General features: G+C 36.8%; 1 protein-coding gene and 1 long non-coding RNA gene across 2 annotated transcripts in view; both read left to right on the top strand.

Annotated features, from left to right (window-relative positions):
- The first annotated feature begins 2,484 nt into the window (after positions 1-2,484).
- LOC114355965 (uncharacterized) lies at positions 2,485-3,272 on the top strand. Its single transcript, XR_003656148.1, has 3 exons — positions 2,485-2,666; positions 2,764-3,019; positions 3,100-3,272. It is a non-coding gene; the product is annotated as an uncharacterized LOC114355965 (long non-coding RNA).
- Positions 3,273-16,531: 13,259 nt separating this feature from the next.
- LOC114355994 (orexin receptor type 1-like) overlaps positions 16,532-27,309 on the top strand; it is a 49,859-nt gene continuing 39,081 nt past the window's right edge. Inside the window, exons 1-3 of the mRNA XM_028309067.1 lie at positions 16,532-17,168; positions 20,535-20,682; positions 26,951-27,092. Coding sequence (XP_028164868.1) covers positions 16,602-17,168; positions 20,535-20,682; positions 26,951-27,092 — 857 coding nt within the window. The 5' untranslated portion in view covers positions 16,532-16,601. The remainder of the gene's footprint in view (positions 17,169-20,534; positions 20,683-26,950; positions 27,093-27,309) is intronic.

Below are 27,309 nucleotides of genomic sequence, written 5' to 3'. Positions count from 1 at the left end.
ATCCATACTTACCTATACCCATACCAATATTATAAATGCAAAAGGAACTCTGTCTGTCTTGCTTTCAACCGATTTTGATGAAATTTGGCATAGAGATAGTTTAACTCCCGGGAAAGGACATAGATAGTTTTTATCCCGGTTTTTGAAACAGGGACGCGCGCGGTAAAGTATTTCGGTGACAGACAAAATTCCACGCGGGCGAAGCCGCGGGCGGAAAGCTAGTATAAGTATTATAACCCTTTGTTTGATGTGCTTGTAGCTTAATGATTTTTAATGCTTAGAAAGGCACGATATGTTGGTCTTGGCTAAAATCTCTTTTCGTCATTTTCAAAGGCTTTACAACAGTTTTTAACTGTATTATCACATTGTAACCTAACACCTATATTACTATTATGGAAGCAATAAACGTATTGAGTATTTGATAAAATCCAACATTAAGGTTGACCCCTTCCCTCGCACATCCACATCTCTCCACCTAGATTAAATTATTGATTTGATTTGGTGCATAATCTGAAAACCATTTTAACCATTTACAATGAAAATAATTAGCTCGAATCGAACTCGTACAGTTTTTTTTATTTGTCATTTTTGACAATTAGTGTAATGTTTTAATTCTTCTTCTTCTTTTTGATGATGTTGGCAATACACGTCGAGGTCGACTTGATTTGTGCCATTTTCAAGTATTTATGTGATTACGAGTTGCAAAATGAGATCAAGTAATGATATAATGAAGGATGATAGATGATACCCCTTCCCACCCCTTGAGTCTCAGTAAAGTTGTGGTGCTTTACTGAGACCTCCTATGGACAACTTGACAGAACCAGAAGAATCACGATGCACTGTTTTGCTTCACTTGCCCACACTCATGCACGTTCACGAACACTTAATGGTTAATAATCCACCATTATTACACATTAATAGTCGCCCAAACACGAATTTGAGGAAATAAAACAAAACCGCTAACATGACGCTTCAGATTCCCGCCAAGAAGTCAATGTTTTAATTAAGACCGAAAATGATACGATTTTCTTTATGGTTTTTGTATTAGTTTGTTTTTAAAATTCACTTTTAGTAAATTAAAGATAAATCCAGATTTAATCACAGTGTTATTTATTAAATATACCTACCTATATATAAAAATGTCTTCATTAAAGTAAATATACAGGGTGGAAACGATAAGTGATCTAACTCGATTATTTCTAAACCATACAAGATATATCGAAAAACTGGTTCCTGATCCTGAAAGTGCTTTACGAGCTCTTTCAAACGGCACCAATAACAGGTTACAGAATAAACTGGATCTATCCGAAAAATCAATGTTTCCGGCTTCCATACATTTGTACAGCCTCATAATATTAAAACCTACAGAAGGTATCGTAAAACTGGTTACTGATCCTAAAAGTGCTTCACGAGCTCTATCCAACGGTATCAATATTAAGTTACAGAATAAACTGGATCTATCCAAAAATCCAATGTTTCCATCCCCCATACATTTAGTACTACCACAGTCATGGCACTCATCTCTTGATACTTGATACAACACTTTATAGCAAGTAAAGCCTAAAACTAATTTTTTCCTTGAATAATTTTAAATAAAAATGCAATTTACGAGTTTTTTTTAGGTTCATTATTTAATTTTTAAAAATTACACTTAATATTGTGTGGTTGGCATACATTTAGTATGGAAGCTGGAAACATTGAATTTTCAGATACTTCCAGTTTATTCTGTAATCTGTTATTGGTGCCGTTTGAAAGAGCTCGTAAAGCACTTTCAGGATCAGGAACCAGTTTTTCGATATCTTGTATGGTTTAGAAATTATCGAGTGAGATCACTTATCGTTTCCACCCTGTATTATGTAATTTTAACAGAGGGACTTATATTAGGCTGTCTTTACATAACTAAATTATTATTTTATAGCTCTAATGTAAACTTTCTTCAATCATTCCTCCCTCCAATCCAATGACATATAAAAACATCTTAAAGATGACCTAAACTCTTTGCCTAAACTGAACTGTCCCACCAAACTCATTGAAAAGGGGGCGCTACCGTCGTTCAACTATATAGTTTCCAACATGGCAAAAATCGGAACCAGCGATCCGGTATTGACGGTGGCGCCCCGCTGCCAATGTCACGGATAGGACAGTTCAGTATTTTGGAACTATAATCCTCCCAGAGAGGTTTGGTTGCCACTAAATAATAATAAAAAAATAAGTAGAATTTCCTAATTCTTACTGGCAACATCGTTATTTCTTCATAACTAAAGTGACTGACTTATTATATTATATTAACATGCCTTAATTCCTTTATATATTTTAATTTTATTATTATTTAATTTCTCACCTCCCAACCTGATCCTCATCCTTTTCTGTACTCCACCCCGGTTTTTTCTTTTCCTAAACGTTTCGTAACATTTTCTCCCACACCGTTGTGGTGGCTAAACGCAAACCGCGAAAGCCAAGAAAAAAAAAAAGTGGCTGACTGCTGACCCTGCTGACATTCAGTATACTCTCACAAAGTACTTTTCAGTTTGATTGATTGAATTACTCTCAATTTAATCTTGTAATTTTCAATAAACAACAATACGTCAAGTTGAGCATCTGCGTGTCCTCCGTATTGCTTCTTTGGGTAATTCAAGACTCAAGTGCTTAGCACAAGGTGTTGTGTTGTGAGTGACTAGTTTCGTGCCAGTTTTACTGAGACACTTAGTAGAAATATTTAATATTGAATACACTAATAGCAATCATATTTATTACGAATTCCAGGTTCTACACGAATGTCTTAAAACGGGAATAAATGTATTGTGTAAAAATTTGCGACTTGGATGGGGTCAACGTCAGAGCACTGGAGAACCTGGGATCCACTGTAAATAAGCCATACTTACTTTGTATTTGAAGGAGAAGAAATAATTACTTTGCCAGACCCGCCACATCTGAAGTGCTTCAGAAACTTATTTATGACATGATGTGAAATTAACTATCCCTGTCCAATCTACAACTATGGGAAATACAATAGTGACAGGTAATACTTACTTTTTAATGCCTAATCTTAATACTAATGTACAAAAAATATCTTTTAACTCCTTTTTTTCTAATTTCAAGTGTCGCGTCTTGGAAGCATATTTAAAGGTTCTTTGAACCTACTTTGTATTCTCCCCAAAACTTTAACAACATCGCATCCAACCCAACGGAAAAGAGAAAATGAGGGTTAAGTTGACTGCCCAGATATTTAGTCACTCCGTGGCAATGGCAATGGGCATTTTATTCAAAAGCATCTACTAGTAAGTAAACCAAAAACACTTTTGACTATCTATTAATACTATGACAAAATTTAACCATAATACTAACAAATGTTTTGATATCATAAACTAATATAATTTGGCATGACGAGTTTGGAATGTTTTTGCATTATTACTTTGTCATAATCCTACTAATATTATAAATGCGAAAGTTTGTATGGATGTCTGGATGTCAACATGTTTGTTACTCTTTCACGCAAAAACTACTGAACGGATTTTAATGAAACCTTACAGTATTATTTTTTATAACACAGAATAACATTATAGGCTATAGGGGTAAAACAGGGTCCACGCATACAAAGTCGCGGGCGGCCGCTAGTGCCCAATATATTGTTTGGATAACTTATCTATCAAATTATTATCTTTTTAGTTTCTACTCCCTTTTCTTTATTTTAAGAAATGCTGTCAAAATATCTGATTACTTAACTAAAACTTGTAATATTGTTTTAGATGAGCTGCCTGCAGGATCTGTTGCAACAGCCACTTTTCTGGAGCATTTTAACAATTTATTTGATTTACTCAATGCGCATGCATTCACCAGACTGGCAAGAAGGGAAGCAATCAGTGTGTATAATATTAATTAAAAGATTTTGTTTAATAGAGAACAGAAGGTTCTCCACTGAATCTGCCTAGTAAAGGCTGCCAAAAAAAAAAATATTAAAAAATTCATACCTCCTTGTTTTATTGAAGCAGCTCTATAATGTACATTTGTTTAGTTTTGAGCAAGTTAGAGCAGTTAAGCCATAAAATTTGTTTCTTCGTAACTTCTTGCTTTAAATTAAATGAATGAATGAATAAATAAAACTTGAATAATTGTGAAAGAACTGCGCTGCCCAGACAGTAGATTTATTAAATTAGTTATAGCTTTCGATGTTTAGGTTTCACAAATTGAATACCTTACTATGAAGTTTTCACAGTTATATCCTAAATCCTCTCAAAATTTGGTTATGTTGGATGAGTTTTTTGAAAAGATCACTGTCCAGGGATATCCGTAACCGAAACTTTCGGTTATCCGAAACCGTAACCGATTTAAAAGTTTCGGATGTAGGCAGTTTTAATTGTTTTTGTATAGCATTATATGTAAAGGCAAAACAGTCTGATTTACCTTTATAATGCCATCTAGTATAAATTTATATTATTTATTACTTTTTATTCGATGTAAAGTGTGCGGCCATGAATGAACCGTGTTAGACAACTATTGCAAATTACATTCTAAAGCATAGATATTATCTGTAACCGTAACCTAAACCTTCGGATATCCGAAATAAAAAAATATCCGTAACCGAAACCGGTATAATATTATTCCTATATCCGTAACCGTATCCATAACCGAAACTACATATCCATAACAGCCCTAAGTAACTCAGTCCACACGCACATGGCTCAAGGGTATAGGTATTTACAGCTTAATTACCTACTATCCGTTCGCTTTAAGTTTGCCGCTGGCGATATGACGTCACTCGAAGGGAAACGTCTATAACTATAACAAACTATATTTAGAATGTTTTTTATTTATTAATATTGATAAGAATTGTGTATTTGCATAAAATAAGACACATTAATTGCGTCACTAACCGATTGCCTTTAATCGCGGTTGGGGGAGGGGACGCGCGTTTAGTTATGGAGTAGTGTCGATGGGAATGAAGATGTATGGTCCTTATAAATAACCCACGACACTACTGGCTTGGTAGTGTAGAAGGGAAAAAATATTCCCCACGACACTACTGGTAGTGTGGTTTGTTGGTGCGGTCCGCAAGAAACGATTTTTTCCCTGGCGGCTTGGTGACTGGAATTGAACCGCCACCGGTGCAGACTGAGAAGATGGTGAGTTGTCTGCACGGGAAAAAGAGGTTGTCCGGCTTGCAGAAATTTTTATAAGTTACCGTTCCTTGTGTGAAATTAGAAAATGTAAATAAAACAGCTCCCTCTCAATTGACACAATTTATTTTTATCTCGAATGCTCGTATATAGTTAACAATTACGATATTATAATAACTACTGTAATAGTGCCAATCTCAAGGGATTCAGGGTCGTTAATTAGGTTCGGTTTGGTGAATATTATTGCCACTACAAATTTCTTAAAACTCAGCCTAAATATTAAAAGACTCTACTATTTAAGATAACTGCGCGATGTCAGGTCGGAAAGACTCCTACTTGAAGGATGGAAAAGTGGGTACCTTGGAAGCCATGCGGTTATAAGCCGTTACCCTGAACGTTCCTCTCTTCTTCCGGGGTCCAACGGGTCTCGCACACTTTTAGGCTACAAGCAGCGTCCTCCACGGCACAAAATATAACAGAAGGTAAACTCATGTATGTACCTCGCTTTGCATACCTCTCTCGCTCGCACGCTCGGCCGTCGCGCTAGGGTTGTTTTGTCATGGTGCGGGTGTTGCGTTTATTTCGTTATGATAGACAAATGTTACTCTTAATACTATACAAGAAAGACAATAACAGATATCCACGTATACTTATTTATATTTAGTACGTTATTATAGTAATAGTTTGCAAACAAATACACGAGAAGGAAGTAGTATTTAGTTGAGTGGTTGACACTATTATATAAATGCGAAAGTTTGGATGTCTGGATGTTTGTTGCTCTTTCACGCAAAAACTACTGAACGGATTTTGATGTAACTTTACAGTATTATTGTTTATAACCCTGAATAACATATAGGCTATAATTTATGACGATCTGTGACAAACTAAATTTCACGGATCGTTGAATTTCAATTTCAATTGAAATTCAAATAAATAACTTACTTACCTCCCCGAATCAACTGGTAATTTAAAAAATGAAAATTCGGTATTTAATTATGAGTTTAAGCAACCAAATACCGAACAATTATAATACGACTTTTTCTGTTCACTCATTTTCGTCAATTTCGCAAAACAAAATAATATCACAGGCGGTTGACCGGCGCGTGACTCAAGCGAACCACAGCGAACGTGTGGCGAACGTCTGTCGCGCCACGTCGCGCTCGCATTCGTCCAAGACAGTCTTGCTAGGAGCGGTGTCTATGTGTGCGTGGCTCGAGCGCGTTTAGTATGGAGTTTGTCTTCTGTTATATTTTGTGTCCACGGCCTCAAGCGCGCAGTGCCAGATGCAGCTCTTGCATCTCCTCGACAGGAAAGCGTTCAAACTCTTGCAGAGACAGAGGTTTGATGACAAGGAGGAAATGCGAAGAGATCAGCAGTTCAGAAAGGAGAAATAATTCATACGAAATGAAGAGAAATTAAGATATATGAAATATCATCAAAACATTATGTTTAAATTATAAAATAATGAAATTTGAAATATATGAAATCCCGCATCTGAAACGAAAAATACGAGTGTCAGCATCACATGTGGAACGTGGCATTAGGTTATGAAAAAACCCGCAATGGGAAAGAAATACTTACGAAGGCTGTTCACTAATTTGAGCTTCGCTCGCAGCCCTCAGCAACCCAATACCCTCATCCGAATAGGATTTAGGGAATTTCTGAAAGAAACGATCACATGAAATACCACGTACTGGAATACGAAAAATATCAATCACGAAAAATAAATAAATTCTCCGACGGGAACTTACCTCATGTGTGATTATTTTTAAATTATATTAATAAATTATCGTGGATGCATTCTGCATGACCCGATTTGAAATACAAGGAATATACATTCCCGAAAATAATCAAATTGCGGTTGCGCACGATCGACAAATTCCTAAGTGATTTGACAGCTCCACTGACAGGCGCTAATCATAGACATCGCGATACGTTTCGTTTCGCCGCTTGAAAAAGTAAATACTGTACTAATAAAACCATGATGAAAACAATTTCCAGAACACTGAAAATATTCTATTTGAAAAATAGAATAATCAATATAAAAACACTGGGAAATGTTTCATCAAAATATATTTCAATTAACTGAGCAAAAAGCGCCATCCATTGCAAATTAGTTCTGAATCACGCCAATAGATGTCGCTAGTGGTATCCAAAATCAGAATATCGAGAAGAAATATTAATTTGTGAAAAAACAGCAAACGGCAACGTTACAGGTCGGTCAGAAGGGCGGCAAACTTAGCGCGAACGGGTAGTATGTGAGCCATTCCACACGTACATAGGTACGAGTAGTACCTATGGCATGCTATGCTAATAATAATAATTATTGTCTTTGCAACACGTCTAGCATAAATATGAAGGGTATACCTACTAGGTAAAAATAGGTGATTTATTGTAGGGCTTTTGTTCACACGGAAAAAGTGACAAAGTTACTTATCAAATAGGTAGTAGTAACTTATAAAATATGTAGAAAACAGGAACTTAGATGCCAAGATCGAAAGAAAATAGGCTATCAAATGTTGTTTTGGGGACTTACCTTTATAAAAATATCACATTTAAAAATTCATACCATTTGTTGTTATTTAAAAAACAATGTCAATTTTGACGATTAACTGAAAGTCTATTATCTATGAATATAGTAGCGATATACATGAAGCTACAGATAAAAATGGAGGCCACGCTCCCAATACCTACTTGAAGCACAAACTATGTATCACTATCTCGCTCTCTGTGGGCAGACTCTCTCTTTCTAAATAAACAAAAAATATAAATTTGCTCAAATTCAATGAAACTCAATGTAAAATCTTTATTTCTTGACTAGGTATCATTAAAAATTATAAGTGTAAATACTGGTAATACGTTTTAGGAAGAAATTACTGTAAAAAATGTGAAAAATGTTTACAATGATCCAATGTCGGAAATCACGAAATAAACACTTACGCGTGGAATCTTATGTCACTTCCAGGACACCACGTACTACCGCAACCACGCACTACAAAATTTTGCACCATTTCTTGTGATAAAACAATGATTATTTCCTGTAAACAATCTCAAACGAAATTAACTGCATAATAAACAAAATAGTAAACAACCGCCATGATGGGCCAGATTGGGCCGATGTTGCCACATGGTACCGATTCCCCAGGAATTGGGATTGTAATTCCCTGATTCGCCAACACATTAAGCCTGTTTCCGCAATTTATTACACCGATCTTGTCGCGACAAGGAAAAATTTCCGTGCTTTTAAGCGATTTTGTGAAAAATATTATTGGCAGGTAGTTGCTAATTGCTCATAAGATAGGCCCCCTTAATTTAATTTATTGTCCGTGGTGCATAATCTTTTCTTAAAGGTTTTAAACCTTTGTTTGTCACCTGTCATCCGCTTTGCAATGGAGGGAAGTCGAACCTTAATTTCGAACTCCTCCTATGTTCTTCTGATTAATTTCGTTGCGGGTCCAATGACAGTTTAACTTTCCCCCGGGACAAACTTGACCTTCATTGGTTGGGTTTTTTGTGGCGGTCAAGCTGTAGATCCTGGCTACACAGGAGTTGCAGTGGTGGGAACGAGAGGTGGGAATAGTCCCGTTTTTACTGAAGTTAAATTCTAAATACTCGTAGATGTTAGGGACCCTACAAACTCAAAATCGATTAAAGTCTTTGTAATTAATTGGATTAAATACTGAAAATTCTGAGACTAAACTATTTCAGTTTATTGAATGGAATTTCAAGTGTCGTTACAGAATCCAAGTGGTTCTGTAACTAAACCTTAAAAGGCTAGATAATAATTATATTAACATTAGCTTTTGCCCGCGGCTTCACCCGCGTAAAATTTAATTTCTCTCATATCGTCATAAATTATAGCCTATATGTTATTCTGGGTTATAAACAATAATACTGTAAAGTTTCATCAAAATCCGTTCAGTAGTTTTTGCGTGAAAGAGTAACAAACATCCATCCAGACATCCAGACATCCAAACTCTCATTTATAATATTAGTAGGATCATCATCAAGTCTTTTAGTCACCACTATAAGAGCACGACCCTCTGAGTCACTAATTAATTAAAATAACTAAAAGGAACCAGGCTAATTTTATTCCAATTGAGAAGTAAATCAAAGCAGTCAGTGCCATTTAGATTTATTTGCCCATCAAACTGTTTTACAGCCCATAAACTGGACAGATGAATCCGCTTCCACTCGAAACTTAATGGAGAATACAAAGTTAACAACCCATTTTATGGTGGTTAATGGAATATCAAATGTCTGATGTTGAAGGTCTTTTCAGGTCAATACACTATTGTTATACATTTATGACTTAAAGACCTAGGAGAGTTATAACCGAGACCAAGTTGTAACAAGCACGATTTTTGCTGAATCTGTGACAGTTTATGTAGACACGCGGTAGCGTGTCCAGCCAAGTTCAAGTAACAGAACTGGCGAGCAGTGTGTGTAATATTACACAAACCATTTGGAGCCACTTTTGACCCCCTCATAACTCAAAAACTATTTCACACAATCGAGATGCATGAATTCGTTGGTCTCTCGATATTCCACAATTTGCATAAAATTGTCAGTGGTATACAGTGTGAGTCACGTTAAAGTGTACATATGAAAATAGATGAAACTAGACCTATTTTTATCGACAAAAAAGAGGTCGAAAAATTTTTAAGATTTTTTTTAAATTTTTTAAAGCATTTTTTTTCTTCCAATTACTTATTGTAAAGAAAACTTATTAATTTTGAAACTAAGAGGTATATCCTGATAAAATAAAAACAGTAATAATGCTAAATAACAGACGATACTAAAAAAATACATAAAATACTCAGGAAATGCCAACAAATAATAAAAAATGATACTTTTTGAAAAAAATCTGCTTAAAAATTCGTGTTTTTTTGGTTATTTGATAAATTTCTCCAAAAAATGCCCCTATAAAAGGTGGTTTTTATTACTTTGAATTATTCTCTATCATATTACCTTTATAAAACCAAAAATCGCATGTCTCTATCCCTATCACAACATTTGCTATGATCGTTTGAACTAAGCCTCTCCGGGCGCGCCATTCAACGCTTCGTTAACAACGAAACTGAAAATGGCTCTAGATTTGTAATTTTGATAAAGACAAGTTAGATTTCAAGTAAAAACAAAAGATTTTGAAGTAAAATAAGCATTTTAGTTAAAATTAAAATTGTCCCTACCTGTAGAGGGAGTAATGTTGTGGTAGGCCTTTGTTCAAACTATCATAGCAAATGTTGTAACAACCAAAAATTGCATGTCTCTATCCCTATGATAGAGACATGCAATTTTTGGTTTTACAAAGGTAATACGATAAAAAATAATACAAAACAATAAAAACCACCTGTTATAGGGGCATTTTTTGAGAAATTTATCAAATAACAAAAAAAACACGAATTTTTGAGCAGATTTTTTTCAAAAAGTATCATTTTTTATTATTTGTTGGCATTTTTTGTGTATTTTATGTATTTTTTAAGTATCGCCTGTTATTTAGCATTATTACTGTTTTTATTTTATCAGGATATACCGCTTAGTTTAAAAGTTATTACGTTTTCTTTACAATAAGTAATTGGAAGAAAAAATATTCTATAAAAAATTAAAAAAAAATCTCAAAAATTTTTTGACCTCTTTTTTGTCGATAAAAATAGGTCTAGTTTCATCTATTTTCATATGTACACTTTAACGTGACTCACACTGTATATCTTTTTCATAAAGGTTTACTAAACCTTTGTTTGTCACCTGTCATCTGCTTTGCAATGGAGGGAAGTTGAACCTTAACTTCGAACTCTTCCTATGTTCTACTGATTATTTTCGTTGCGGGTCCATCCAATGACAGTTTAACTTTCCCCCGGGACAAACTTAACCCTCACTGGTTGGGTTTTTATTGGCGGTCAAGATCCTGGCTACACAGGAGTTGCAGTGGTGGGAAAGAGAGGTGGGAAAAGTCCCGTAGCGGAAACTTACAAGAACTAAAATTTTCATTTATTTTTTTAACGCGCTCACTATTGAGGACGTTTGATATAAACTCACACTAAGCCCTCTGGTTCCGACGAGAGCGGCCCGCATGTCCTTATTTTAAACAAATGTATTTCCTATTACGCGGGATACATGCACGCAACCAGCAGCGTGATTATACATAAACTAGCGGCCGCCCGCGACTTCATAGTCCATAGTCATAAATGTTTAATGCATCATGTTGGTATAGTAATATTTGGATCTTAAATAATAATACAGAGTCCCGAAACATGGCCCTGTAAGGGCATTGCAACATACGCTTGCTTCGTACGCGTGGATCCCGTTTTACCCCCTTAGGGGTGGAGTTTCGTAAATCCTTTCTTAGCGGATGCCTACGTCATAACATCTACCTGCATGCCAAACAGCCCGATCCGTCCAGTGGTTTGGGCTGTGCGTTGATTGATCACTATGTTAGTCAGTCAGTCAGTCACCTTTGAGTTATTATATTTAGATACGCACGCTACAGATTAAAGAGACTATAATATCCAACGCGTGACGAAATCCGCATCACAGGAAAAAGCAACTTCTGAAAAAAACAATTGAAAACAACTTAAAGGCGGAAGCCTTTGTTTTTCTCGACAAGAAAACCCACTCATGGCATATTTACTATTCAGTGTGCTTACCATGAGTTTACGTTAGGCTAGGTGTGCTAGCGAGTAGGTACGTCAAAAAAATCTATCAAGATTTTATTTCTTGAAAGTAGCCCCTAGGGGCGCTGCACAATATGTCATACCATTTAATGTCATTCTTTTACGCAGTCACTAGCGAGCACACCTAACGTAAACTCATGGTAAGCACAAGTTTAGAGTTTCACTTTAGAATTTCCGTCAGATAAGGGATTCGGGCCTACAGATAGGTCAATTTACAATATAGTTTTAAGGGGATGTGGGCTTATAGAAAGTGTCTGACCAACCAGATAGGATAATAATGGGATTTCCAAGTTGCCGGGATTATACGGATACTCAACTAATTTAGGAGTTAAATCCTCTAAAAGTGACAATAGGCCAATGGTCTCGGTATCGAAGACCTTTCGTCACTAGTTTGATCTTCTTTAACCGCTGGCCTATTTTGGTGAACTTTAGCTTTGTTAGATGAGTTAACTGGGAATATGTATTAGCAATTTGTTCACTACACCAATTTTTGGTGCCCCCCACCCCGAATGGTGTGCCCCCCCCCCTTCCCCCTCCAGGATTTTGGACTATCAGACACTAAATCATAGCATGACACAGTGAATAGGCACTTACAGGGCAGATATTATGTACCATCCTAGACTGCATCCCACTTAACGTCAGGTGCGATAGTGACCAAATACCTGCCTTATATCCATAAAAAAAAATGTCAGGGCCTTCCTGAAAAATGACCTCAAATACGCCACGGTAACTTCCTCATACAATGTTCCTAAAGATAAAAGGTCCTTCAAAGTTTTAGAACATATCACAAAATTTTTATAGCAACTTAGCAACGAATAAAACATGTCCCTTAAAAGTAAAATCGAGTCGCCTATTTTAACTTATTAATAAACTTTTTGAACTCGTGCAAAGTCATTAGAAGTAAAGAAAACCAATTGGATATGACATTTATATTTTTGACGAGTTTTTCCCTTGTGAATTAGTCAAAAAATTTAGCGAGCCAAATGGCTTACATAAATATTATAAATGTGAAACTGTCTGTTACCTTCAAAGATTACTGTGTTCTTTGTAAAATTTGGGAAATAGAGATTAGAGGACCTTGGAAAAGGACTAGGGACTAATAGGTATATTAATCAATAGTGGTAAGGGCTAAGGGATCAAACCGCCATTGAGTTTTAATGTACTATCGCCAACAGTGTTAACTGCCCATTGAAAGTCATGTCATCTCGTTCTATGTATCGCCATTTGATTAGAGCGAGAGCAAAAACGGAAATGGATAGTTAACAGTGTGGGCGTGTGTACTACGTACTACTTCAATGCAAACCGCAAAATTCGCAATTAATTAGACACTTAAATTAATAAAACCTAGATGGATAGTCTTCATACAAACGCTTCGTCAAGAGTAAGGCAAAAATCTTATGTCATTAGTGTCAATTTTGTTGGGGAGTGTAGACAGTGAAGGCGATTTTCCCGAAAGTAGGGAAATTTTTAATACGTTTTTAATTATTTTATAATTAACAAAAACAAAACGCATCATGTACTTACTTATTTATTGAATTCAAAGTACCTACCTAATAACAATAAGATAAATCGACTTAAAAGTCTCGATTTCATAAAAAAGGAAGTGTATTTGTACGGCGAACAATTGGGAAATAAATTTTCTTGTTACTGGTATCATTCCCGTATTTAATGTTTGAAAGCCAAATTCAAGCAAAATGCGCGTCGAATTGTAGTACTTACTTATGAAATGTAACACTGGTCACTTTCTTTCGTTTTTCTGATGTATTTTAGACACCCTTTCACAGCACAAACCGTTTTAATTAATTGAAATTCGTCGAACGTGTTTACCAATTTTTCACTTTGACAGTTCATGTGACGTTTACGGGTGAGCCGTGCCGGCTCCCTAAAAACTGCCTCACCTTTCGTGCACTGACTATCTATCTAGGCTTTATTAATCTAAGATTAGACAATATTACGGAGAAAACACAAACGACAAAATATCACAATTCAAATTCAAATCATTTATTTTGTAAGACGTATGCCCGTTCTCACCATCACTCCCTAACTTTTAAGTGACACCTATAGTAACATTTAACAGGAAATTTATTTTTAAAGGGGTCTCTTTTAAACATAGGGATTGATGGTGAAAACGGGCAGTAGACTCTCAAACAGCACTTTTACACTTCCCAACCCTACCACTGCTTCGGGACAATATGGGCCAGTGCTGTGAAGAAGCAGCGCAAGAAACTCAGTCATAGTTACTAAATACTGAGTATAGTTCTTGCAACTCACGAAAGCATGTGAGCTTTACTTGTGTGTGTACGTGTACATGCATATAACGATAGTGTAATGTCTATCAAAACTTTTGACAAACGAACAGTAGTGAGCCACAACACATATAGAGCTCACTCGCCTTCGTGAATTGCAACAATTATGTTAACTAAGTAGTGACTAAGTTTCTTGTGCTGCTTATTCCCATCACTGGCCCATTTATGTCCCGAAGCAGTGGTAGGGTTAATATTAGGACGTGTAAAAGCCTACATGCAAAGGAAATATTTATATGAGTTTTTTATTAACGCCTCTTTTCAAAGATTTTACCAAATTAAAAGAGCAAAACGAGTCACTTTGATGTAGCCAGAATATTTTTCTTAATTATTTACCAGTGCCAAATGTCGCGGAAATAATTTTACAAAAATCAATAATTAATTGAGAAGAGGCGCGCGTGATTTACAAACAAATTCCGAGAAAGACACAAAATTCACTAATGGCGGAAATGCGAAATATAAATGAGTACCTACTTAATAAAACACTCAACCGAAGTAAAATGAATTTAACTGTCGAAAGTCGGTTCCGTACCTTTAAGGTCTAAATTATTACTAACTAGCGGCCGCCCGCGACTTCGTACGCGTGTACCTCGTATTACCACAGGTTTTACCCCCTAAGTTTGGGTTGCACCATCTTACTTTAACTTTGACAAACGTCAAAAATCTGACAAATCCCATACAAAAAACACCGGTTATCGTCATAGTTACTGTCAAAAATAGTTGGTGCAACTCAGCCTTAGTTCGTAAAATCTGTTGTTAGATATCATGTTGATAGATGGCGTTTATTAATTATTATTCCCCCGCATGAATATTTACAAACGTCAAAAACAGTAGTTTGTCCAGCGCTGTAGATTTTAACCAATGAAGATAGATGGCGATTTTAGACACGTCTTATTTATTTATTGAAATTTATTTGTCACATATCGTCATAAATTATGGCCTATAATATGTTAATCTGGGTTATAAACAACAATACTGTAAAGTTTCAACAAAATCCGTTCAGAAGTTTTTGCGTGAAAGAGTAACAAACACCCAGACATCCACACAAACTTTCGCATTTATAATATTATTATTATATTATTATTAAGTAGGATTGCCTTGATATTAGGTACTTATTATGTATTGTTACGAAATTCTCAGTGGAAGATTTTAAAAAATATGTTGAGGTTAACAAAAGACTTGATTTCGTCAAATACCTTTTGATACCCTTTCAAGAAAAGCAGGTCATTATTGAATAAAATAATTAGGAAGTTCCGTCTCCGTTGACGTGTAAAAGTGCTTTTTAAAAGCCTATTTTTTTTATGCTGGACAAGACAGGTATTTGACCGAAATCGCACCTGGTGTTAAGTGAGATGCAGTCTAGGATGGTACATATTATCTGCCCTGTATGCAAAAATAAATGAGTTTTTTACGATGTAATTAGGAAGTTAATAGGATCATTACAGAAAATATCAAGAATATCAATGTAGTGTAATTCTAAAAAACAAGTTTGTTTACATTTACGCCCAAACCGCTTGTCCTCTGTCTATTAACGCGCTGTAATGTAAACATATTACTGTAAACATAATTTTTCGCTTTCCATCAGCATTCCAAACGTTTGGTCCAACGTTGGAAGAGGAGTGCCAAGGAACTGCTGAATGACCTCTAATGAAACTTTGTACAAGGTCACGAACCTCTTGTCCTATTTTGCCAAAATGTTGATATCACAACCTTATCCAATTGGAGCAAAGAAGTGCGATCTTTTTGGCTACTTTGGGTGTCACGAACTATTTGACGCTGACTGTACCTTAACGTGTCTTCTTATACATTGAACCATTAGACTAAGAGCTAGGGAACGCCAGACCTACGTCATTTTATAAAAGCTGAAAGTTTGTCAGCGTATGCTCCCAATATAGAATACAATGTTGGTGAATTATGAAGTTTGGGTCATCGTGGCTTTGGCAGCTAACTTTTACGGTGGCTTTTTCTGTATATTCAATAGACTGTAATTCTACTAACGTTAAATACCATAAAATCTGATTTTTATTTATAATATTTGGGCAATAATTAGAAGTAGTTTCATCAGAAAGACAGTTTTGACTTTTTTTTAGGATAGCTGCCAAAGCCACGATGGACCAAACTTCATTATTCACCAACATTATATCCTACATTGGGAGCATACGCTGACAAACTTTCAGCTTTTATAAAATGACGTAGGTCTGGCGTTCACTATCTCTTAGTCTACATCCTTTGAGACATCAAGTTTTTTTAGAATAATCGATAAAAAGATAGCGGTAATGTCCCGCCAAGCTGAGCAAATATGTCTTATTGTCACTGTATAATTGCTATCCGGCTATGTGTATGCTATAATTAATACAACATACTTCTTGTGTGAAATGTCACATAGACATTGTTTACATAACAAACATTTACCCAACATCTAATAAAAATTCTTTCCTTGTTTCAGATGTACAATGCGGTAGAAAAACAAGTCGCCAGCCCAACGGAAAAGCATTTATAAAAACAGAAAAATGTTTACGAACGTAATTGTAGTCATTGGTCTATTTTTAATCGTAACCCACGGTACTGTTGATGCTAACTCTAATGAAGAATCCAATGAAACGAGAATGAAAACAAACAATGAATTAGACCCCAATTATGTTAATGAAGCTAATGATATAGACGATAACGAATTAAAAGTAGAAGATATAAGTAAATTAGAACAGAGTGAGCTAAAACAGTTGAATGTTGAAGTTAATAAAACAGAAGAATGTGTGGGTTCTGAAGAGTACTGTAATATGACCAAAGAAGAATACATGACCATGTTAAATGATTACATCTACCCGCAAACTTACGAATGGGTTTTGATTGGGACGCACACAGTGGTATTTATAATTGGACTTGTGGGCAATGCGTTAGTGTGCATAGCTGTTTATAGAAACCACACCATGAGGACTGTCACAAATTACTTCATAGTGAATTTGGCGGTAGCAGACTTCATGGTGATCCTATTCTGCCTTCCACCTACAGTCCTATGGGACGTGACAGAGACATGGTTTTTGGGGAACGTGTTGTGCAAATTGCTGCTCTATTTCCAGGTAAGAGACTTGACTTTTATTTGCAAGGAAATTTTAATATGTGGCAAAACATTTCAATATCGTGAGATACTTTGGTACTTAGGCGTGTAAAAACATAAACAGGGTCTTAGGGAATGTTACGAAATGAAATTCCTTGATATGGTTTTTGAGGTTGCTTTCCTTATTATGTGAAAGTCTAAGAAAGCCAATAAGACTTCTTATAAGTACCTACATATAGGTAATTATCTTTCGATAATATTCTGTACACATTCTTGGGATAAATTATTTTTAGAAAATTATTGGAGTGGAGTCCATGTACCGAAAAATGCAGCGTGGGACGTCCACTCACAAGGTGGACCGACCTCATAAAGGTAGTAGGAAGGCGCTGGATGCAGGCCGCTACCAACCGGGCGATGTGGAAGTCATTGGGGGAGGCCATGTTCAGCAGTGGAAGTCCTGTGGCTGAAATGATGATGATGATGATGAATCACCTTTATGTTACCTATTTTTATGAGTGACAAATATAAATAACTCAAACGGTGCGGGGGTAATTTCAGTGCTCTCAAAAGCAGTTCTCTTATTTACATAACAATAGGCAATCGACTGTGATTTCAATATTATTCAGCCGTTCAATTTCATACATCAATCAGAGTCACAGTCAGAGTGCTCTTTGAGCTTACTTACAGAAAATAAATGAGCTTTGTGATTTTTTTATACGTATGTCATAACCACGAGAATAGCTCGTCTGTGTTTTTAAATTGGCGTTAGAGAATACTTCTTTTTTTCTTTTTTGGTAAGGAAAGCAATAAATTAAACTTTAGGAAGGACGCCTTTTGCACAGGGACAAATTACGGATAAGTTTGTATGGGAAAGCCATCATTTCTCAAGTTAAATAAACTTCCATGTTTTACCTGATTTGTAGAGGAAAAGCTATAATTTGGTTAGAAATAAGGAAGTGTATAAAGCGTTTCAAAATCAATATTCAAAATTATAAATAAATAAATAAAATGGTTTATTCAGTACATAGGCCCTTTCCAGGGCACTCATACACGTCGCAAATAGTATAGCTAGCTCTACCACCGCTTCGGAATGAATATATCAAATGTAGCAAAATCAGACTTATTACAACTAACTACATAAGATACCATTTTGTAGCTAAATGCAAATTCGCTTAAACTTAACTTTTCTACATATAGGTAAAGTTATTATTCCGTTTAACTGACCATAATTACTCAAACAGGAAGTTAAACTTTACTTTGATGTAGGCTTAATAAGGCAAAATTTAAGCGAGAGGTTAAAATTATTACAAAACTAGCGGCCGCCCGCGACCTCGTACGCGTGGATCCCGTTTTACCCCCTTCATCTATCTTACGCGGTTTAGATTTTTTCATACAAATGATTTTTTCCGCTAACTCCCGTTCCCGTGGGAATTTTGCAATATCCTGTTGTAACTAAGCTTTAAGTTTACTAAGGTACCTGCATGCCGAATTCCAAGCGTCTAACTTAAGCGGTTCAGATTTTTCATACAAAACGATTTTCCTGCTAATTCCCATTCCCGTGGGAATTCCTAAGTATCCTATAACCTGCCCAGGAGTATGAAGAATAATTGTACCAAGTTTCGTTAAAATCCGTCGAGTAGTTTTTGTTTCTATAAGGAACATACAGACAGACAGACAGACAGACAGACAGACAGACAGACAGACAGACAGACAGACAAAAATTTTACTGATTGCATTTTTGGCATCAGTATCGATCACTAATCACCCCCTGATAGTTATTTTGAAAATATATTTAATGTACAGAATTGACCTCTTTACAGATTTATTATAAGTATAGATAACTTTCCAAAGTCGATTCAATCTGAGACAGTCTTAAATAACATAAATATAAAAACCAATCCACGGCCTCAATCCTGTTTTGAGCTTTTAAGCTCCTTAAAGCCCGAAACGATGTTCAAAGCTTTTCTAAATATTGTCTCAAATCTATTTTTAGGGTAGCACCTTGAGATTAAAACAAGAAGAGAACATAAAAACAAAATTTCAGTTATGTGTTACCATCGGGGTCGCTTAAAAATTAGGGATTAATAGTGAAAACGGACATCACTCAATTATAAGTTCCATTTCAGATCAAATTCGATCGTAAAATAACAGTTTGTGGTTTGTTGAAATTCAACCAATAGGTATAATTTAATAATATTTGTTTGAACTAACCGAATAACTTTCCATTAAAATATAGGTTTTACTTTAACATCTAAGTAATATTTCACAACTGAATTTGACTTGCTAATATATTATACTAAAAAATATTTACCCATTCTTGGAATATGTTAATATTCTTTGATAAAAGTACGCACGATTGAAAACAATCACAAGTCAAAAAAAATGTTTCTTTAACAAACAATAGCAAAAGGGTATAAATGCAAAAGGAATAAAAAACGCCATAATATTTTGTTTTTTGTACAAAACAAGTACAAAGAATTTACCATAACAACCGCACTTCCTACCCTTTTAATTCGTAACCATATTCGCAAGGCAAGGCAAAAATATAAAAAGCATTAAAAAAACATTTAGGTAAATTCTTTCTGTCGGTTGGCAGTGTCAGTGTTGGCAATTTGACGGATAGCGATATGTGTATTTTATTATTCATCGATGTGCGTTTTATTGTGAAAAGAAGAGAAAGGTCAAAATATTAATGCTGTATCATGATTAAGTAAGCTGACGTCAATAAACTTGATAAAACCTAACCATTTTAGATAACAGTGCCCTGCCCTGGGGAAAATATTAAAATGGGGTCCCCATTTGGCCCCAGGGCACTGATATACCCGCTGGATAGACGCCGTCACGAAGGTCACTGAGTCCACCATGGTCCAGTGTACTCGCGACGCCTCTAACCGTCAGAAATGGAAGCACATCGCCAGGAGAGCTACCCTCGGAGATGACATCACCCCACCATGTACCTCGTCAGCGCAACCATGACCACTCTGACAAGAGTGCCCGATTCTCGAAGCGCTGGTAGGGCCCAAAAGATAAGGAGACATGTAAAGTGCCCCATAAGGGCTACCTTTTCTTTTTTTATTATTTTCTATTGACGTTCATAAGTGCCACTTGTGGTCTAAACTGAATAAATATTTTTGATTTTGATTTTAACAAGAGAGACTGTTACCAGAGTAAATACAAATGAGTAGGTCATTTTAGCGTGTCGCATTGGTAGTTTAGCGTGGATTAGCGGTGAGGTGCGCTGAATTTTGTCAGTGTGTGCGTGCGCGCCGCATACGTATTGGCGCGCGCTCACATACAAACCGCGCTCGGTGCGTTTCTATGAAGATGACCTACTCATTTATATTTACTCTGGTATTAATTAAACTATGACTTGATGTTTTGTCGGCAGTCGGTGTCGGTGACGGTGTCGGTGCTGACACTCACGTTCATCAGCGTGGACCGCTGGTACGCCATCTGCTTCCCGCTCAAGTTCAAGTCCACCACCGGCCGCGCCAAGACCGCCATACTCATCATCTGGACCATCGCGCTGACCTTCAGTAAGTATCTAAAGCCTTGATCACACGTATCGAGTAAACGGGCGAGACATTAAAATGTTTACTCGGTCGAGACAATGATAAAAAAAAAAAAATCTTTGGACAATTTCACACAGCGCCAGCTAGCCCCAAAGTAAGCAACTCAATGCTTGTGTTATGGGTGCTAGCTTAACGGATATACTACTTATATACTTTTTATTTATTTTTATTATTAAATACATACATATTATACATATTTACACCCAGACCCGTCACAGAAATTAAAATTCATCATTTCAATTTCTGCCCGGCCGGGAATCGAACCCGGGATCTCTCGGCATAGTAGTCCGTTCTGAACCACTACACCAAACGGCCGACATGATGTAAACGAGTAGCTGTTCACGCGTGTTTTGAAATTAGCACAGTCAGTGCAGTAGGTACTTTTGAGACTTTTCTTTTTCTCTAATCTGTGGACGTGACGTCAATCATTTGGCCGAGTGTCGAGTGGCGAGACAGTGCACGTTCAGACCTGCCGAGCGAGCGAGCGAGACAGTGCGGGGAAGCGGGAGGGTCGGCCTAGTAAGTAGAACGGGAGTCGAGCTACTGTCTCGCCGCTTTGCTCGGCCGAGCACTCGGCCGATCACTCGGTATGTGTGATCAAGGCTTAAGCCGCACATTCTACTTTAGCATCGGTAATCGGCGACTAAGTCGCTTTTCCGATGCTCAATGCAGCGATTCCAATACCCCATCCGAATGCATGAAGTCGCGAAATCGCGATGCTGCATCAATACAGTCGCAAAATTGTTGATCGCCGATGCTGAATTAGAATGTCTGCTGTGGCTCTAAATTACTTTTATCTTAAAACACATCATTTGCAAATGTTTGTTATCCCAAACAAATATAAAATAAAGATCATCTTTAATATTTTCATCGTAGTTTCAAACGCTGACATCCAGTAAGTAAATAACTAATTAGCTTAGTACCTTAAAGACAATCCTTGATAATTTTAGTTTAACTAAAGGACGTCCACTGCTGGAAAGCCTTCTCCAAAATTTCCACAACGACCGGTCCTGCACTGCCAGTATCCAGGTGCCTCCTGCGATCTTCACTAAAGCCTGGTCCGTGAGCACGTAGAATTTTGTCCAATGACCCCAAGCTACCCACCCTTATCGCTCGCGCGTAATTATATTGCTGTCTAGACTGTGCGACGGGCGCCCGCAGTGAGTGTGCGAGCGCGATAGCAACATAATTACGCGCGAGCGATAAGGATGGGTAGCTTGGGGTCATTAGACAAAATTCTACGTGCTCACGGACCAGGCTTTAGACTGTTGAACCACCGAGTGGAATGACCATGTTGACCATCCCACACTGCATCTTTCGTTTCATCGTTCAGCTCAAGAACTTTTCCGCTCTAACAACCATCAACTATGTGCCCCACCCACTGCCACTCAAGTTTAGCAATTCTCTGCGGGCTATGTCGGCTTTGATATTAAATAAAACTAGGTGTACACCAAAGTTACATAGATGTAAATATCTGACAGCCTCACGGGCATTTACATAGCGAAGTAACTAAGCACTTACAAGAAAAGGTAGCAATTCCTGAAATGAAACGGTAGTAAACGCTACTTGAAGGGATCACGAAATGTAATATCACAATATTCACAATGTGTAGAATGTTCATATTTTGTCAAAGCGCTTCTATTTCCTCATCGCTGAGAAGATTCTCCTATATTGCGTCTTTGTACGATACTCTACATACCTAATACATTATTCCAATCTAGAGTTCTAAAAACACATTTATTACTTTTGCGCTAGGTGAGATTATAATAAGCCCCTGATGTTATAATACCCACCATATTTTCATATTTTCTCGTCTTATATATTTTATGTTATCTACGTTTATAAAAGCGAAAGGTCACTGATTGACTGACTGACTGATTCACTCACTCATCACGAAATCTCAGAAACTGCAAGTGCTAGGAGTCTCAAAGTTTGCATGGGGGTTCCTTTTAGAACGTAGGTGCTCGCTAAGATGGAATTTTGCAAAATTCAACTCCTAAGGGGGTAAAACGGGATCCACGCGTACGAAGTCACGGGCGGCCGCTGGTAAAATATAAAAGGTACCTAACTCAATAAGATTTATTTTACGATAAACTAATTCGCAAAATAATGGCGAACAATTTCATACGGTCAATAACAAAATCAAAAAGTTCTTGAAAAGGCAGATCGTTAGCCTTTAGAAAGAAAGTTTTGGCTCTCATACAGGTTTACCTTTGCTAGTTAGCAAGTTAGTTCGCTGGTTGTTCTCTTAGCAAAAGTTCGTACAAATCTGCTTTTGCGTTCGCAATTTGGTTGGTATTTTCACTAATAATCTTGGAGCCAGTACACCAATGAGTGTTTTGGTCTTGACCAGACCTCGAACAAAGATTTAATCCAATCAAACTTCCAATTTAGATTTAGGGTTCCAAATCCTTAAGGATTAGATAGAACAATATACTACTTGACGCCATTCCCCAATAATACGCAATCACAACTTTTTTTAAAAAGACACTTCAGTCTGGTTTTAAAAACTTAATTAATTTTAAATTAACCTCTAAATTAAGATTTTTGAAAAATTAGTTTCATTTAGTTGACAAAACGTCCCTCGCATGACTCAAGTCCTAACGGACTACAATTTTTTTCCTGCTTCCATTGTTTACGATTTTCTCTAACTCACGTATCTGTCTATACCTATTTTTCCTCCCACGAGGTCCGTAAAGTATAAACAGAAACTAAATTTGAAATGACCTAACTGAAAACCCGTGGTTTTGAGAAAGTGGCAAAACTGAGATAGTATAGTTAGTCATGCGAGGGACGAAAATAGTGACGTCACTTCACGTCTCGTCACTTTTGTATGTGAAAATTGATGTTCTCTCGGTCGTCTATCTTTCAAAATCTCACATTTTTATCTAAATCTGTTATTGGATGATATAAATACACACAAAAACCATTAAGTAGTTTCGAAGTCATCAGTAAAACTGAAATAGGTTCATAAATTGAATACGATATTGTTGGATTCTATTGGTTTATAAAACTCTGCCACTATTGTAGAGTTACAATATACGAGCTAGCTTTTGCTCACGGCTTCTCTCGCGATTATTTTCTTAATAGGATGTCACTTAGTTGTCTTTCTATGGGTAAAATAATTTTCATATTAATTTTAGTAGTTCCAGACATTGATTGTTTAGTGGCAGAAATAGAAGATTGTTCAAAGGACTTTAATTAAAAATTTACACTGGAATCAGATAGGTATTATTCTCTAACTAAACTACGTTTTGCTTTGAAGTCCTATCTTATCAGGTTCCACCTCTGAAAGATATTAATTATTTCTAACTAACTAATGAACTATCTCAAGGTTTAACAATTCCTTTAAAGTAAAATGTTAATTACTAGCTTAATTAACACGCTTGTAGGTCGTCGTGTATGTAACTAACTACGAGTATGTAATGGAATCTAAGAACATGAATTACACGCACTTCTAATTCTTGTGTCGTCATGAAACTTGGCAATTATATGTAGATTAGATGACAATACAATATTATGGTACCATCGAACTGGTCTGATGATGGAGTTGGGAGGTGGCCATAGGAACTCCTAAACGAAACGGTAACCGTTTCAGGTTAATTAGGTTAAGATGAAAGTTTTTTCTTTGTTTGCTTAAACGCACTAATTTCAGGAACTACTGACTGGTCTGATTTGTAAAATATTTCTGTGTTGGATAGCCCATTTATCGAGAAAGACTTTAGGCTATATAACATCACCCTACAACTAATAAGGGCGAAGCAGTAAAGAAAAATGTTGCAAAAACGAAACATATTATTCAATCTATTTTCACGCGTACCGCGTGCCGAAGCCGCGGGCACAGCTACTATTATAAAACAAAATTATATTTCTTATTGAAAGAGACTACGTTAAGTAAACCTTAATCAAATATCAAACGAAAACAACTAATAATGGAAATATCTATTGAATTACTCGTATTGGATATCACAATATCAACAATCATAATATAGATAAAGAAAATAAGTTTATAAAGTCCCAAAGCAGTGAATAAGTAAAGTAACTTACTAGGAAGGAAAACTGTCTTCGATATTCTTTGATAGATTGCGATTGGCGCGCCCTGCTGTGTCAACCATTATAAACAAATTCGACCGTTTTGCCCTACTTTTTGACGAATCTGGGTTTATAGTGTACTAGTTTTCGCCCGCAGCTTTGTCCGCCGGTCACAGTATACATTTTAGTAAATAGTCCAGTCAATATTGGCATCGAACATCGCAAACGCGTAACTATATATCTACGATTTGTTTGTGTTGTTAGGTTGCTTGAGAGAATTATATCAATTATACTTACAATGAAGTTTGCAACCCCGAAAACCGTGTGCCTTGTTCACATTAATTATCGTTTCTATTACAATAAAATTATCACTGTAACTCTGCTCTTCGATCGGTCGTAACGTGATGTTGTACTCGTATAGCCTGTTGTCTTCTTTATTCCTAATTGGCGCATTCAACCAAATAAAACTTTTTAGTTATAATTGTTATGTACGGAAGACGTAGCGTGGGCAGGCCTCCCACTAGGTGGACCGACGATCTGGTGAAGGTCGCGGGAGGTACCTGGATGCGAGCGGCGCAGGACCGGTCTTTGTGGAAATCCTTGGGGAGGCCTTTGTCCAGCAGTGGACGTCTTTCGGCTGAAACGAACGAACGAACAGAAGTATACTAGATTTTTCTATGCGCAAATTATTCTTGTGTTAGGATTCCTATCTGTTATTCACACAATAGTCCAGCGGTAGATTGGAATTGGATTTAGTTGGGATAGGAAATAAACTAGCGACTCTTGAATCGGTAGACCGATTTTGCCAACAGTTGGGCTATTAATACGACAAAATAGAGCTTTGTCACCTAGATACAGCAATATTTGCCTCCCTCTAACCAGAGTAAATACAAATGAGTAGGTCATCTTCATAGGAACGCACGGGCGCGGTTTGTATGTGAGCGCGCCAACACGTATGCGGCGCGCACGCACTGACAAAATTTAGCGGTGATTAGCGGTGAGGTGCGCCGAATTTTGTCAGTGTGTACGTGCGCGCCGCATACGTATATTGGCACGCTCACATACAAACCGCGCTCGGTGCGTTTCTATGAAGATGACCTACTCATTTGTATTTACTCTGCTCTAACTAAGTGGACGGACGATAATGACGAAGGTTACAGGAAGCGCGTGGATACGGGCAGCGCCCGATAGCTGTGGAAATCTTTGAATGCGTCCTTTGTACCTCTCTGTTGTCGTTCAATCAATTTCGAATCAAACGAACTCTATTTTCTTTTTTTATACATCAAAGACAGGTATTTGACCGCAATTACAACTGATGTTAGGTAAAGAGAGAAAAAAAAGGCCCGGATTATAATGTTTGGAAAGATATCGGTCAACGAATTCCAGTCCCTAACTGTTCGCATTTTAAGAGTTGGAAAATTTAGTGCGATTTGGTGGAATGTCGACAATTTAGAGATGGTACGCTAACCTTCATCTGGTTCTTCGGTGATGGAAGATAGTCAGGAGAGAAACTCAAGTGGCAGTGGTGGCGGGGCACATAGCTCGTAGAGCTGATGGCCGCTGGAGCAGAAAATTTCTCGAGTGGCTACCACGGGTTTTAAGACGTAGCGTGGGTATCCACTGGTACTTGAAGGTCGCGGGCAGCGCAGGACCGGGCATTATAGTAATCCTTGGGCGAAGCCTTTGTCCAGCAGTGGACGTCATTTGGCTGAAACGAACGAACAAAGTAACGATGCAGCGCTATTCGTGCTATTACGATAGCGAGGTGGTATTTTTAAATAGAGGCATCACAGCATCAGTTATTAAGGATCAAGCAAATCAAAGCAAATTATTGTGAGTTTACATCAAATTATGTCGTCACTAGTGAGCGCTTAAAAAATGCATTAAATGTATAACGGATTGTACAGCGCCCCTAGCGGATACTTTCAAGAACTAAAATCTTCATAGATTTTTTAAACGCGCTCACTAGTGACAATGACGTTTGATGTAAACTCACACTCAGCCCTCTGGTAGGGCAGTCGTACATTTACAAAAAGTAGGTATAGTAATAGTAGTCCGGAAAAAAAATCAAAATGTTAGCGCGAACTAACGAAGCACAGCGCCATCTATTATCCAAATTAGTGAATAGGTTTTATTTACCTTTTTTGCTTGTTGGGTTTACTTTTGCACAAGGTGGATTTAATATCATTTTATCCCACAGATTCTCCAGACCTGGTGGTGCTGGAGACAGTGAAGTCAGTGCCTCTTCGGTTTGACATGGAGTACCTCGTGCAGTGCATGGCCAATTGGTCGCCCCAGAACGAGCTGATTTGGCACGTGCTGAAGGTGCTGTTTATTTACACGTAAGTGTTCATTATTAAATTATTTTTCCTTTTACATTTTTTGGTTGGTTTCTATTATGAACATCTTATCTATTATATTACACATATATTAAGACAAGATTGTTGTTGTAATCAATTATGGCACACTAATTTTTTCCCGCGACTTTGTCCGCTTGAATTTTTATCACAGAACAGAAATTTTAATAGTGTTGCAACCTTAAAACCAAAATTAAAACTT

Source organism: Ostrinia furnacalis, unplaced genomic scaffold (genome assembly GCF_004193835.3).
Source record: "Ostrinia furnacalis isolate ACB-3 unplaced genomic scaffold, ASM419383v2 OfSCF2600, whole genome shotgun sequence".
Lineage (NCBI taxonomy): Eukaryota > Metazoa > Arthropoda > Insecta > Lepidoptera > Crambidae > Ostrinia > Ostrinia furnacalis.
This window is presented reverse-complemented; position numbering and strand designations above follow the sequence as displayed.